Source organism: Sciurus carolinensis, chromosome 13, assembly GCF_902686445.1.
Source record: "Sciurus carolinensis chromosome 13, mSciCar1.2, whole genome shotgun sequence".
Taxonomy (NCBI): Eukaryota; Metazoa; Chordata; class Mammalia; order Rodentia; family Sciuridae; genus Sciurus; species Sciurus carolinensis.
The window spans coordinates 74,315,880-74,330,396 of record NC_062225.1 but is presented as its reverse complement, the minus strand read 5'-3'; the positions used below and the strand labels follow the sequence as shown (position 1 = coordinate 74,330,396).

Sequence of the window (14,517 nt, the reverse complement as noted above, 5' to 3'; positions counted from 1 at the left end):
AGAAAAAAAATTAATTAATTAATTAAAAAGATGTAACTTTCAGGGGCTGGGGTTCTGGCTCAATGGTACAGTACTTGCCTGGCATGTGGGAGGCAGTGGGTTCCACTCTCAGCACCACATATAAATTAATTAATTAAATTAAATAAAGGTCCATTGATAACTAAAAAAAATTTTTTTAAAGATATCTTTCATCTTTAAAAAGTTAACTTACTTGGGGGAAAGGACCATAGGATACTAAAGAAAAGAAAAAGAAAGGAATTGACTACTGAATGTCTGGTCCAGACCCAACAATTTATATCAGGACATGAATATTGAAAAACTTAAGAAACAGTTCTTTTGGGACATGTACTGTAACCAACTAGTACTATGACCTTGAAATACTCATTCCAATTCAATTAAACAGATTTAGTATCTTCCAACTATGAACAGAAAGGAATGCAAGGTTGCAAACAATGGGGACAGGGACCGTGTCTGCCATGTTCGTTATTGCAGTTGCAATGCCCAGAGCAGCACACTGTAACACACTGCTGACGTCGTGGTTGTGTTTTTTGTTTTGCAGTACTGAGGACAGAACTCAGTGCTAGTCAAGTGCTTTACCACTGAGTTACATCCCCAGCTCACAGATGTGTTTTTACTGAATGCTATTGGCAGACATGAGCTAACACCTCATGGGTGTTAAGGGACAGCCAGAGCCAGACAAACTGGAAGGGACTGCAGGTGGTGCAAGGCTCAGAGCCTGGAGGAAACAGGAAGGAAGGCAGAGGAATTGGAGACCAGCCAGGAGGGACTGGGAACAGCCAAGCTGCGCTGCTCCTTGGTTACCAAAGGCTTTGTCCAGCCAGATATCCTCAGCATCTCCTGGGTTTTCTGCCTGAAGAATTTGACTATTCATTCTGAAGTTGTCTCAAAAGCTCTCCACATTCACAAATACGCCTCAGAGGCCAAATACATTTTTAAATGGTCAATCTTGCAAGAGATTTTTACACAACGTGGGGCATAGTTTGGCTCTAAATAGATTTAGGCTTATCCCAACCTTGTCATTTGCTGGCTGAGTCAACTTAAGTAATTTATTTAGATTCTCTAATCATCAGTGCTCTCATCTCCCTAAAATGTACGAGAATTTTTCAACAAATATTCATTTTTTAGCTGGGCATGGTGGTCATAAGCACTTGTAGTCCCAGAAGGACTTGTGCTCAGGAGGCTGAGGCTGGAGGAGAGTCCAGGAGTTTGAGGCTACCCTGGGTAAAAACATGGCAAGACCTTGTCTCAAAAAAAAAAAAAAAAAAAAAAAAAAAAGAAATCATTTTTGAGTGCCTATTGTACCAGGCTCAGATTTGGGTGTTGAGAATACAGAAGTATACCAAGTAGCTAAAGCACTGCAGTCATGGAGATTTATTCAAGTGGAGATGGGGAAGAAATTTATCAAGATAGTTATCAGGCCAGGTGCAGTGCTGCATCCGTAATCCCAGTGGCTCTGGAGACTAAAGCAGGAGGATTGCAAGTTCGAGGCCAACTTAGTGAGGCCCTAGGCACTGAGTGAGACCCTGCCTCAACATAAAAAGTAAAAAGAATTAGGGATGTGGCTCAGTGGTTAAGGCCCCTGGGTTCAATCCCTAATATCCCTTTCCCATCCCCCCCAAATAAAAAATAATAAAAAAGTGACTTGGCTAAAATAAATAAATTAATTAAAAGTGTCTTGGCAATATATAAAAAAATAAAAAATTAAAAGGACTGAAGATGTGGTCAGTGGTAAAGTACCTCTGGGTTAAATCCCCATTACCCTCCCCTGCCAAAAAAAAGACAAGATTAGATTTTAACCCGTACTTGGAAGACAATAAAACAAGTTGATATGCTAGAGGTTTTTGGCTGAGAGGGAACATCTTTAGATCACAAAGAAAGCCTCTGAGAATTCATCTTTGACTGAGAAGACAAGGAAGACCAGAAGGAACTGACCCTTGAAGATTAGGGTATAGAGCCTCCTGATGAGACAGAAGGGGACTTTCAAAGGCCTGAAGGCAGAGCAGAGAGTTTGGTATGTCAGTGGAACAGGAAAAGCTCTAGAATGGAGTGTGGATCTGGGAAGAGGTGAGAGAGGTGGGCAGGACTGAGGAAGCCCAGGAGGATGTGGGAGATTTTCACAGAGTAGAGACTGAAAGAGTTGTTTTGGAGAATGGAGAGAGAGCATACTGGAGAAGTGTAGTAGGGTTGCTTGGCAGCATCGAGAGCCCTTTGGAGATGTGTGGTCATGCATTTAAAGTAGAACTGGTTGGCATAGTGGATGTCATTCCGAGGATAAGATAAAGTGAATGGAAGTTCCTGATTTATAGTAGATGCTCAGAAATGTTAACTAGCAGTCGGGCACAGTGGTACACACCTGAAATCCCAGCAACTCGGGAGGCTGAGGTGGAAGGATTGCAAGTTTGAGGCCAGCCTCAGTAACTTACTGAGGCTCTAAGCAATTGAATAAGACTGCCTCAAAATATAAAATAAAAATGGCTGAAGATGTCACTCAGTGGTTAAGTGCCCCTGGGTTCAATCCCCAGTACAAAAAAAAAAAAAAAAAACAAAAAAAAAAAAAACAGAAATAAAATAAAATACACAAATAAATAAAAAAGAATAAGGATATAGCTTAGTGGTAGAGTGCCCCTGGGTCCAATCCTCAATAACAATAACAACAATAACAAATGTTAACTAGCTATCCTACGAGGCAGAACATATGAGAATAAGGAAAACAAAACCAACTAATTCACTTTTGTTAACACTGGCAACCCAGTATGTTTTTGGCACTACAGTATGCTTTTATGTTGGTTTTTTGTTTTTGTTTATTTGTTTTGTGGTACTGGAGATAGAACCCAGGGGCTCTGTACTACTGAGCGATATCCCAGCCCTTTTTTCTTTTTATTTGAGACAGTGTCTAGCTAAATTATTTAGGGTCTCACTAAATTGCTTGAACTTTTGATCCTCCTGCCTTAGCCTCCCGAGTTGCTGGGATTATACTTGTGCACCACCACACCCAGCTTGCTCTTTGGTCTTAATAAACTAGAAGTAAATGTACTTGTTTAGTTCCTTGTAGAACCACTTCCTTGTATTAAAAATACAGGAACTCAGCTCATCTTAGTATATATACAAAATTTGCTTCCCTTTATCTTTTTGAGTGCTCACATACATATCTTCTGGTAACCTTCCAAGAAGTTCTGAAATACTAATTCAGAACATTTGGTACCTGGGAACAATTCTGCAGCCTAGGATATCATACCCGTTGAAACTTTAAATACAATATCCCTAAAAATACAGTAACAGAGAAAATCACACCTGAGATTTCCTGTAATTTCATCTTTTTAGACAAATCCCTCCCTCAAGTTCAGAAGTCTTGATATCAAAGAGTATTTGCTATGGAGCAGAAAAAATGAACTAGATTTGAACAGAAGAAGATCTGGACATAGGCTTGAGACAGGACATGTTACTTGGGACCCCCTCAGGGACAGGTAGATGCTGAGAGGTAAGAATAACAACTTGTTATTGTTGGCAGGAATCTAGTGAGGAGTCCAGCAAGGGTTGAGTAAGTAAATCAAGGGAGCAGAGAACAATGGCAGGACCCCAGGAGCAAACAGTATATGGGATTGATTCTGGGACCCGAGTCTGACAGCAGGTCACAGGCTGCAAGAACTCAGAACAAGGCCAAACTCCAGTCTCGGAGGCTTTGACAGCCCCACCTGTTTTTTGTTTTTCGTTTTGTTTGCTCTGGTATTACTGGAGATTGAACCCAGGGGTACTCTACCACTGGGCTGCAACCCCAGCCCTTTTCTACTTTTTATTTGGATACAGGTTCTAACTAAGTTGCCCAGGTCGGCCTTGAATTTAAGCTTCTCCTGCCCCAGCCTCCTAATTCCCTGGTATGACAGGCCACCGTGCCCAGTCATTATATATTTTTTTAAAACTTAAACTATCCTACCTATTTTTTTCCCCACTGCTGCAGGTTAGACCCAGGGCCTTGCACATGTCTGGCTAGTGCTCTATGACTGAGTCCATCCCCAGCCCTCCTATTCCGTTTCTTTTTCGTAGTGATGTAGAGTATTAAAAATGGCTCCCAGGAATGTGAGCAACAAAATAAATAACCCAACATATAAACGAGGCCCATGAGCCCATATTGATATAATAATTATTACAAAATATAAATGAAGGAGAAGAGACAAAATCTCCCCATGCAGAAAAATTTCAAATAATTTGTGTAGGTGATGTTTTCCCTCAAGGATGTGGAACATAATTCCCATTACTTAAGTGTACTGTCTTATAGTGACTTCCTTCCAAAGAGCACTGTATGTAAAAGGGTGAAAAAATTAACTTGATAGGGAAAAACACTACCTGGGCCAGGTGATCAAAGTCAACAGCAACAGGGATAAGTATATGGTGTGATGAAAACAGCACTTCTGTGGTTTTCCTCCCCCAAATCCATAATGTAATGATGAGGAAGAAAAATCAGACAAAGTTCAGTAGAGAGAACATTTAACAAAATGCCTGAGTAGTACCTCTCAAAAGTGTCAGGATTGCTAGGGCCTTGGGGCCCCGCAGATTGCGCTGCAGTGGCCGTGCCCATGCGCAGCAGTAAGGTCATTGTGTTCCTTCACAGACTGGCCAAAGCCACAGGGAAAATGGTGGAAAATTCACCATCGCCATTGCTAGAAAGAGCGATTTATGGCTTTGTTCTTTTTTTTTTTTTTTTTCCTTTTGATACTGGGGATCGAACTCAGGGCCCTGTGCTTGCGAGGCAAGCACTCTACCAGATGAGCTATCTCCCCAGCCCCCTGCTTTGTTCTTTTTTTAAGCTCCCAGTTTGGCTTCATACTTTATCTTATGTGGGCTTTTATTCCTGAATCTTGGCTAAACACCTTAGGCTTAACCTATTGGCCTCAAAAATATTGGGCAGTCGCATTGCCTGTCTACCTCTTTTTTTTTTTTTTTTTTTTTTTTTTTTTTTTTTTTTGGGTGCTGGGGATCGAACCCAGGGCCTTGTGCTTACAAGGCAAGCACTCTACCGACTGAGCTATCTCCCCAGCCCCTGTCTACCTCTTTATTACTATAGGAATTGGTTATGTACTCTTATTTGGAATTAACATGATGAGTACTTCTCCCCTCAACTCGATTCATCTGATCACAGATAACTATTCTAAAAATCAACAACAGAAGAAATACCAAGAAGAAGCCATCCCAGCATTAAGAGATATTCCTATTAGTAAAGTAAACCAAATGTTCTTTCTCACAGCCGAAGAACTTTACACCAGAAACTGAGTCGCATGTAAACATGCTACCATCAAGCATGATAAGTTTTCGACAGAATAATTTTGTCCATAATTATACTATTTTCTCTTATTGCTCAATATTGAAATGTAAAAAAATGAAAGTCATTCTCTTAAGTAAATTTTGATTAATATTGTAAATGTTTTCAAATATTCATTATTAATAGAATAAATAAAATACTGCATTAAAAAAAAGAGTGATGCTGGGGTTGTGGCTCAGTGGTAGAGCCCTTACCTAGGATGTGTGAGGCACTGGGTAAAATAAAAATAAATAAATTAATTAAATAAAGGTATTAAAAAAAAAAAAAAAAAGTGTCAGGATTGCCAGGCACAGGGGCACACACCTATGATCTCAGCTATTCTGGAGGCAGAATTGCAAGTTTGAGGCCAGCTTGGGCAACTTAGTGAGACCCTGTCTCCAAATAAAAATAAAAGGGCTGGGGGTGAGCTCAGTGGTAGAGCACCCCTGGGTGCTCAATCCCCAACACCAAGGGAAAAAAAGAAAAGAAAAAAAGGAGAGATAAAGAGAAAAGAAAAAAGTACTGGGGATATAGCTCAAAAATCCCCAGTACCACGAACAAACAAAAATTTGTCAGGATCATCAAAAATGAGAAAAGTCTAAGAAAATGTTATAGCCAAAGGAAGCCTAAGGCGATATGCCAAGTAAATTTGAAGGAGTAGCCAGGTGTGGTGGCAACACCTATTATAATCCTAGTGACTAGGGAACCCAAGGCAGGAGGATTGCAAGTTCAAGACCAACTTCAGCAACTTAGCAAGGCTCTAAGCAACTTAGCAAGACCCTGACTCAATATAAAATAAAATAAAAAATGTTGCTCAGTGGTTAAGCCTCTCTGGGTTCAAGCCTCAATACCTAAAAAAAAGCAAAAGTGAAGTAGTATTATGGATGGGACCCTGGAGCAGGAAAAGCACATTACATAAGATCTAAGGATCTGAATAAAGTTATGAACTTTAGCTAATCTATCAATACTGATGCATTCATTGTAACAAATATATCATTCTAATGTTAGATACTAAAATAAGGGGAAACTGGGTGTGGGGTACATGAGAACTCTCCAACCTATCTTTACAAATGTTCTCCATAATTCTAAAAATTAGTTTGATTTTTTTTTAAAAAAGAATGAGGCCCTGGGTTCAATCTCCAGCACTGAAGAAAGAAAGAAAGAAAGAAAGAAAGAAAGAAAGAAAGAAAGAAAGAAAGAAAGAAAGAAAGAAAGAAAGAAAGAAGAAAAGGAGGGAGAGAGACTCTTAATGAACTACATCTGCCTTTGTGTCTTGTGACTCCTTCCATCAGAAGACAGTCTCCTTCTTCTCTGTTGGCATCTGGGCTGATGATATTGTTGGCTTGACCAATAAAATAAGGTGAAATTGATATTTTGAGACCCCTGAGCACTCAGGTCTTTCTTTCCCCCCACTGCAAGCTAGGCAAGCTCTCTACCATGGAACTACATTCCCAGTCCTTGTTTTAATTTTATTTTGAGACAGGGTCTCAGTAAGAAGCCAGGGCTACCCTGAAATTTTCTGATCCTTCTGTCACACCCCCAGAGTCGTTGGGACTACGTGTGTGCCCCACTGCGCCTGGTCTCTACTTTCATTCTTGAAAGCTGGCTGCTTCCAACTCATCTACAACTACCACACCAGAGGACCTCCAAGTCAGCCACAGCAAAGGTCAGTGGGAAGCAAAGTGATAGCTCTGAGAGGTGGAGCTTTAGAGAGGTTATCAAATCAGGGTGGAGCCCTCATGATTAGAGTAAAGGCCTTTTAAAAAGGACTGAAGGGGGTTGGACGTGGTGGCAACATATCTATAATAGCCATAACTCAGGAGGCTGAGGCAAGAGGATGATAAGTTCCAGACCAGCCTCAGCAACCTAACAAGAAAGAAAGACCCTGTCTCAAAATGAAAAACGGGTCAGGATGTAGCTCAGTAGTAGAGAGGCCCTGGGTTCAATCCCTAGTGGAAGGAAGGAAGGAAGGAAGGAAGGAAGGAAGGAAGGAAGGAAGGAAGGAAGGAAGGAAGGAAGGAAGGAAAAGAGGGAAGAAAAAGTGCTAGGGATGTAGCTGGTCTGTGGCAGAGTGTTTGCCTGGCACACGTGAGGTCCTGGGTTCAATCCCCAGTACTGAAAAAAAAAAAAAAAAGTTTAACTCAGAAAAAGCCTCAGGGTTCAGGGTCCAGGTAGAAAACGATCACAGAGATAGGACTAGCACAGAGAGCCCTTACTAGGGCAATGCCCAGCAAAGTCATGTGGTCAGTGCGTCTGCAGTTTCCACCAGTAGAGCAGTACTTAGTGAAGTCAATGCTTGGAGCTGCTGTTAAGACCCAGATCTAAGAGCCACCCGTCTGTAACCCCAAGTCCTGAGAGCTGCTGCTAGGCTGCACCCATGCTGTTGGTGGGGCTGCCTGGGGCCTTGAAGATCCAACTTCTGCCTCAGTGTGCCTGGAGGTGGGACATAAAGCCAGATTACTCTCAAAACTCAAGATTCAATGTTGTCTGCCTTTTTGGAATGTTGATCCTATGCTTGTTCCCCTCCTCCTCCTCCTCCTCCTCCTCCTCCTCCTCCTCCTCCTCCTGCTCCTCCTCCTCCTCCTTTTTTAGCTATACTGGAGATTGATCTTCCAAGGGTTCTCTACCATTGAGCTGCATTCCCAGACTTTTTTATTTTTTTTTATTTTTATTTATTTTATTTTTGCTGTACTGGGGATTGAACCCAGGGCCTTATGCTTTCAAGGTAAACACTCTACCAACTGAACTACATTCCCAGCTCCCAGACCTTTTAATTTTATTTTATTTTTAATATTTTTTTTAGTTGTAGATGGACACAATGTCTTTATTTTTAAATTTATTTTTATGTGGTGCTAAGGATGGAACCCAGGGCCTCACACTTGCAAGGCAAGCGCTCTACCACTGAGCCACAACTCCAGTTCCCCAGCCCTTTTAATTTAATTAATTAATTTATTTATTGTGCAGCACTGGGAGTGGAACCCAGACCCTCACACATCTTAAACTCCACCTCTGATGTACGTCCCGGCCCTTTTTATTTTTGAGACAGGGTCTTACTAAGTTGCTGAGACTGTGATCTTTCTGCTCTGCCTCCAGAGTCGCTGGGATTACAGGCATGCACCACTGCATCTGGCTAGACTTTAAATTTGATGCTGGATTGAGAAAAAAGATGTGAAGTAGTTTTCTGGATGGCATCTTGGGGCAGGAAAGGGGCATTAGGTAAAATGGAAGGATCTGAATAAAGTATGGCTTTAGCTAATAATCTATTGGAATGAAATGAATATATTTTGTATGTGATAAAGACATGAATTTTGGAGGTCCTGGATGGAATGCTATGGTTTAAATGTATGTGTCCCTCCAAAATTTATATGTTGTATTTTAAACCCTGATGAGAGAGTATTAGAGATAGATCTGTAATCTGGCCCATGATATTTCCTTCAAGCCTATGTGTTTTCTAAGGAGACGGGTTTCCAAGGCCTCTTCCATTGTTCTTGGTGTTGATCTAACCTTTTCTAAAGTTCAATGTCCTTTGCAAAGACAGCATCCTCCCCATACTTCCCCCATGTGAGCTGGGGGTTGATTTAGGGCCTTCAATCTAAGAGCTTTCTGAAACCACTGGGGGCAGGATTATTTGGTTTTGAGTTTTAGGTTTTGTTCTTTTTTTTTTTTTTTTTTTTAAGATTCCAGGATTTATACAAAGCAGAAAGAGGAAGAGAAAGCTGCTTTGTCAATCAGCAGTCACTCTGGGATTAATGTAGAAAGAGCTGTACAGAATTTAAAAGAAAAGGATATTATCCTTGTCCTCTAATTGGATACAATCCACAAACCTCCTAGTTTTCTGAGGAGGCCCTTGTTCCATACTCGCAGTTTCCAAACTGTAATTAATAGCAATTTGAACCATAGTTTCAAGCTTTTCTTTTACCTCTGAGTCCTTTTTTCAGGTTTATCAAGCCTAGAAAATCAGTATGTTACACAGAGAAAAGTCCTAGTGGAAAGGTGACAGGCAGGTCCCTGAGACCCAGTTTTCTTGGGCTACGTGCTAGGTCTCTCTCACATGGCCCTTGAGACACAGAACCAGGACTGTTGATCAGTCATTCATCATTCACTCAATCATCTCCCACCATTCAACATTTATTGAATGCCTGCTGTGTTTGGTGCTGGGCGTACCATGCTGAACAAGACTCCTGAACTTCATTTTCTCACTTTATGTTCTAGGGCAGGGACCATGGAGAGAAGCAAATGTCATGCAAAGTCCACAGTCCTCAAACTTTAATTTTTATCAGAATCACCTAGAGGGTTTATTAAAATGTGCCTCCTGCCCAGAATTTCTGATTCAATAGATCTAGAGTGTGATTCAAGAACATGTAGTTATAACAAGCTCCTAGTGGACACTAATACTGCTATCCAGGACCACGCCCTTTACTTTTGGTACTGGGGACTGAACCCAGGGGTGCTTTACCACTGAGCTACATCCCCAGCCCTTTTTCTTTTTTCTTTTGTTTAGGATCTTGCAAAGTTTCTGAGATTGGCCTCAAACTTGATATTCTCCCTCTTCAACCTCCAGAATCACTGGGATCACAAGGGTGCACCACCTCATCCAACTGAGAATGACATTTGATCTAAGCCCTTAATAATAAAAAAGAAAACCAGGGGGAGGGCTTTCCAAGAAAATAACAGCAAGCGCAAACTGAGTAGGGAACAAGCATAGCTTATCTGAGGAACAAAATAAGACATTCAAAGTGCCAGTGTATCTGCAAAGTATTTTGAGGTGGAAAAAGTGATAAAAGACTTTCAAACAAATAGAAAGGAAGCAGCGCACACCTGTAATCCCAGCGACTCAGGAGGCTGAGGAAGGAGGATCACAAATTCAAGACCAGTCTCAGCAACTTAGTGAGACCCTGTCTCAAAATAAAAACCCCAAAAGAGCTGGGGATGTGGCTCAGTGACAAAGTGTCCCTAGGTTTAATCCCCAGTACCAAAATAAAATAAAATTAAGATTTATTTTTAGGCAGGGTCTTAGGAAAGTCCTTGAACTTGTGATCCTCCTGCCTCAGCCTCCAGGTCTGGAGTGTGAAGCTTGAGCACAATGTGCCTTCTGCTGGCCACAAGAATAATAATCCCAAGGATTATTTTACATTTTAAATACAAATTCTTTGCTATGAAATGTCCTTTGGTTATTGTGTGATGGTTGGGGGTGTGCGCAGTGGAGGTAAGGGATGTGGGATCAGGGACAAGGAATTTGTGTGAAAGCAACCGTAGAGTCCAGTTAGGAGGTTCCTGCAGTGCCTTTGGCAAGATTTGGTAGGGAAAGGGAAGTTGGCAGTGGAAATGGTGGAAAGCTTAGCTGTGAGGGCTTGCTGTTGAGAGCAATGCCTAGCAAACAGAATGCCTTAGACCTTGTAGGGGTTCGGCAGCGTCGAATGAATGATGTTCTCTTCCTTTCTCAAACGTCATGATTATAATCCTTCATTTTACTGAAGCGAAGACTATTTTACATTATTCCCCCAACTGGATTCCAATTTCTATTTGGTAACGGGGGTTTTGTATAGGTGTGTGTGGGTGGGCGTGCGTGTGTCAGTTGAATTTTTTTGGATATCATATCCCCCTCCACTTACTATTCACTCCTACCCCCTGCCCCCCAACTTGGAATGCAGGTTTTCAGCAGATCCCTAAGAATGATTTTTTTTTTCCTTTATAAAGCAAATGGAGCGGGGGCAGCCTGAGAGCTTGCAGCCTCTCCGGAGATGTCAGGGGTTGGTTGGTCTCCAGGGGCTCTGGTTGCTGGGAGAGGTGTGTGTTCTGAGTCATGAGCATCTTTTTCCTGGAGCAGTGAGGGCCATAATCAATTTCTTTCTTTTGGTCTACTGCACTGACTCGTTTTCATTGTTATTTCATCCCTCCTGGAACAAAGTGCGATCAACATATGGATTTAATTGACAAGGACAAAGGGCCATGAACAATTTATTGTAAATTGTCAAAACTGCCGCAGACAACAGCTCTGATGTCTGCAATAACAAGGATGAGCCGAGCAGCCTGCTATTGTACATCAAAGGGAACTGTCACACTGTTCAACTGACAGTGCTTGTTAGCTGTGGAAGAAGATATCTGAAACACAAATCACTTCTTAGAAGGCCAGCAAAACGTTTAGCATTCCTTGGGGAAATAAGTCATTGTTTTAGCCTTACGTTTCAAAATGCTTCAATAATAATAAAAGCAGAAAACCTGTTTTTCTTTGCAGAGATAATATTGAAATTCTTGCACCAGCCAAGAGGATTCAAAGGTCAGTTTTAATCTGCTTTGTCCGACAGGGCCCTTGAGGTCTGGAGTGTGGCACTTGAGCACAAAGTGCCTCCTGCTGAGCTGCTTCTCAGTCTCAGGCGTCTTCATTTCTCTCTGCACATTGCCCTTTCTCAATGCTGTGCTGTCTATGTGATGTCTCTGCGTAGCTTTTTTTTTTTTTTTTTTTTTAATCTCATGTTCGCAAACTCATTTCCCTCTCTCTTTCATAAACCTGTATCTGTATTGATTTATTTTGAACTTTTTGAGGCAGGGTTTCCCTAAACTGCTTAAACTGACCTTGAACTTTAATCCTCTTGCTTCCAGTTTGGTTAATTTTGTATTTGACTAGATACTGGTATAGATAAATATAGATATAAACCAGGCATGATGGCACAAACCTGTAATCATAGCAACTCAGGAGGCTGAGGCAGGAGGATCACAAGTTCAAGGCCCACCTGGGTAACTTAGTGAGACCCTGATTTAAAATAAAAAGGACCAGGGATGTAACTCAGTGGTCAAGCACCCCTAGGTTCAATCCCAGTACCCCCCAAAATAAAAGTAACTTTATATCTGGGTGTGGTGGTACACACCTGCAATCCCAATTACTCTGGAGGCTGAGACCAGAGGATCACAAGTTGTCTCCAAATAAAAATAAAAAGGGCTGGGAAGCAACTCTGGATTCACTTTGGATATAATGAATAAATATTCTGTAGTCCCTTCCCTTCTGAAGGTCCCCTAGAGTAGCTGTGAGCCTTTGGCCTCTATCATCCCTGAATGCAATCTTTGTGTTTACATAGGCAGGTGGCCCCAGTGCTGGTGCTTGATGAAGGAAGGGTAGGCTCACTGTGAGTCACTCTAAATAATAAAGGGCTGGAACTGAAATTCTGAGTTCAGTGATTGTTTATTGGGATCACCTGAAGATGCTTTTTAAATGAAGATTTCTGGCAAATCCCCCTAACACTGACTTAAATCTGTAAGTGTTTATCTGGATCCATTGGAAATTCAGAAGTGGGGCCTGGTACAGTGGTACACTCAGGAGACTGAAACAGAAAGACTGCAAGTTCAAGGCCAGCCTCAGCAATTTAATGAGACTCTCAGCAACTTAGCAAGAACCTGTCTCAAAACAAAACAAAAAAAATTTTAAAAAAACTGGGGATGTGGCTCAGTGATTAAGTGCCCCTAGGTTCAATCCCCAGTACCAATAAAATAAAATAAAAAGGGCAGGGGATGTAGATCAGTGGTAGAGCAACCCTGTGTTCAATCCCCACTACAAAGAGAGAGAGAGAGAGAGAAAAGGTGGACAAACCCAGACCCAGGCTGATGCAGCAGTGCAAACCCCATTAGGGAGTTGAGTGTCCCTCCCTTCCACACCGCTAACCTTTACACTTCGTGCTTGTTTCCTCAAGTTGTGACGTGACTGCTGCTTCTCTAACAAGCCTGACACACTCCCATCCCTTAGTTTGCATTCGTTTTTTTCTCCATTCTTCCTCCAGATATCGACATGGTCCATGGTCCACTTTTCAATGAGAGCTTTCAAACTGCACCCCTGCACTCCCACCTGCCTGGCACAGTGGCACACACCCACACAAGCAACCCCCCTGCTAACTGCAGAAATGAGTGGTTTAAAATGAGACTGGAGCTGGGCGCAGTGGCACATGCCTGTAATCCCAGCATCTTGGGAGGCTGATGCAGAGGGATCAAAAGTTCAAAGCCAGCCTTAGCATCTTAGAGAGGCCCAAAGCAATTAGTGAGGCCCTGTCTTAAAATAAAAAATAAAGGGCTGGGGTTAAGTACCACTGGGTTCAATCCCTGATACCAAAATAAAATAAGATAAAATAGGACTGGGGTTCTGGGTTGATCCCCAGCACTACAAAAAGAAAGGAAGAAAGGACAGAGGATGGGTCCCTGAGAGGGAAGGCAGGGGGTCTGGAGATCTGGTCTTATTCTCAACCGTGTCCATGGAGATACGTGACTCTGTCGTTGGCTTTTACTACTTGTGAAACATGTAGTGGGACAATCAGTTTTCCTGAGGTACTGATGGCTAGAGAAGTAATATGGCACAGAGGAAAAAATAAGTCCAGCTTCATCACTGTGTCTTAGCCAAGTCTGTTCTCCCTAATTCTCTTCTGGTAACTAGTGACTATGATTCCCACCTGGGAGGATTAAATGAGCTGTGTATATAAAGCACCAGACACAGTACCTGGCAGATGCCTCCGAAGCAGCAGAGCCTCCCCAGTCCTGGAGCCTGCTGTAGCTTGGGCTGCAGCCTGTGCAGAGGCAGGAAGTCCCTCCAAGAAAGCCTCAGAGCAAAACAACTGGCTCACTGTACTGGTGTTTTGCACCAGGTGAACCTCTGTGTTCCCCTGGGAGTCAGAGATCAAGGCTTTAGGTTTGTTGTCTAGCGGCAACTATTTGTCACTTCCTATAAGACCAAACCACTCCAGGGAGCCACATATTTTAGTTTTCTGTTTTTGCATCTCTACAGATAGAACTCAGGGTCTCACACATGCTAAGCAAATGCTCCACCACTGAACTACACCCTCAGCCTAGTCTTTTAAGTTATTTGAATTCAGCACCTACCATCAGAAGCCAGGCACATCTGTGTATTTCCTGCTTCTAATCCCTCTTGGCTAATAAACAGAGGAGCAGAGGGGGTATGATATTGACAGCTAATCTGGACAATACCTAGGCAGTTCTGAAATCTGGTAATAGTTCAGAATTAACTGGTTAGGGACTGCTAGAACATGAGTAGCTGCTGCCACAGCCCTGGTACAGACTTCCCACGAGAACCTGGCCTCCTCTCAGCTCTACTGGGCAGACTTTTTTTTTTTTTGGTACTGGGGATTGAACCCAGGGGTGCTTTATCACTACATCCCCAGCACTCTTTATTTTATTTTATTAAAAAAAATTTTTTTAGTTGCAAATGA

The 14,517-nt window shown here is 42.1% G+C and overlaps 1 protein-coding gene across 1 annotated transcript; it reads left to right on the top strand.

The window, feature by feature from the left end:
• Positions 1–4,613: 4,613 nt before the first annotated feature.
• LOC124963580 (phosphatidylinositol N-acetylglucosaminyltransferase subunit P-like) lies at positions 4,614–5,286 on the top strand. The gene is made up of 3 exons (XM_047523325.1): positions 4,614–4,695; positions 4,805–4,932; positions 5,056–5,286. Exons 1-3 carry the CDS (start codon positions 4,650–4,652, stop codon positions 5,284–5,286), a joined length of 405 nt encoding a protein of 134 aa, XP_047379281.1. The 5' UTR covers positions 4,614–4,649.
• The last annotated feature ends 9,231 nt before the right edge of the window (positions 5,287–14,517 follow it).

Excerpts from the sequence above, each read along its gene's own strand:
- LOC124963580 (XM_047523325.1), top strand. The coding sequence starts at position 4,650 with ATGGTGGAAAATTCACCATCGCCATTGCTAGAAAGAGCGATTTATG. Across the intron at positions 4,696-4,804 it reads GCTAGAAAGAGCGATTTATG|GCTTTGTTCTTTTTTTAAGC; the intron begins GCTTTGTTCTTT and ends CCCCAGCCCCCT. Across the intron at positions 4,933-5,055 it reads AATATTGGGCAGTCGCATTG|CCTGTCTACCTCTTTATTAC; the intron begins CCTGTCTACCTC and ends ATCTCCCCAGCC.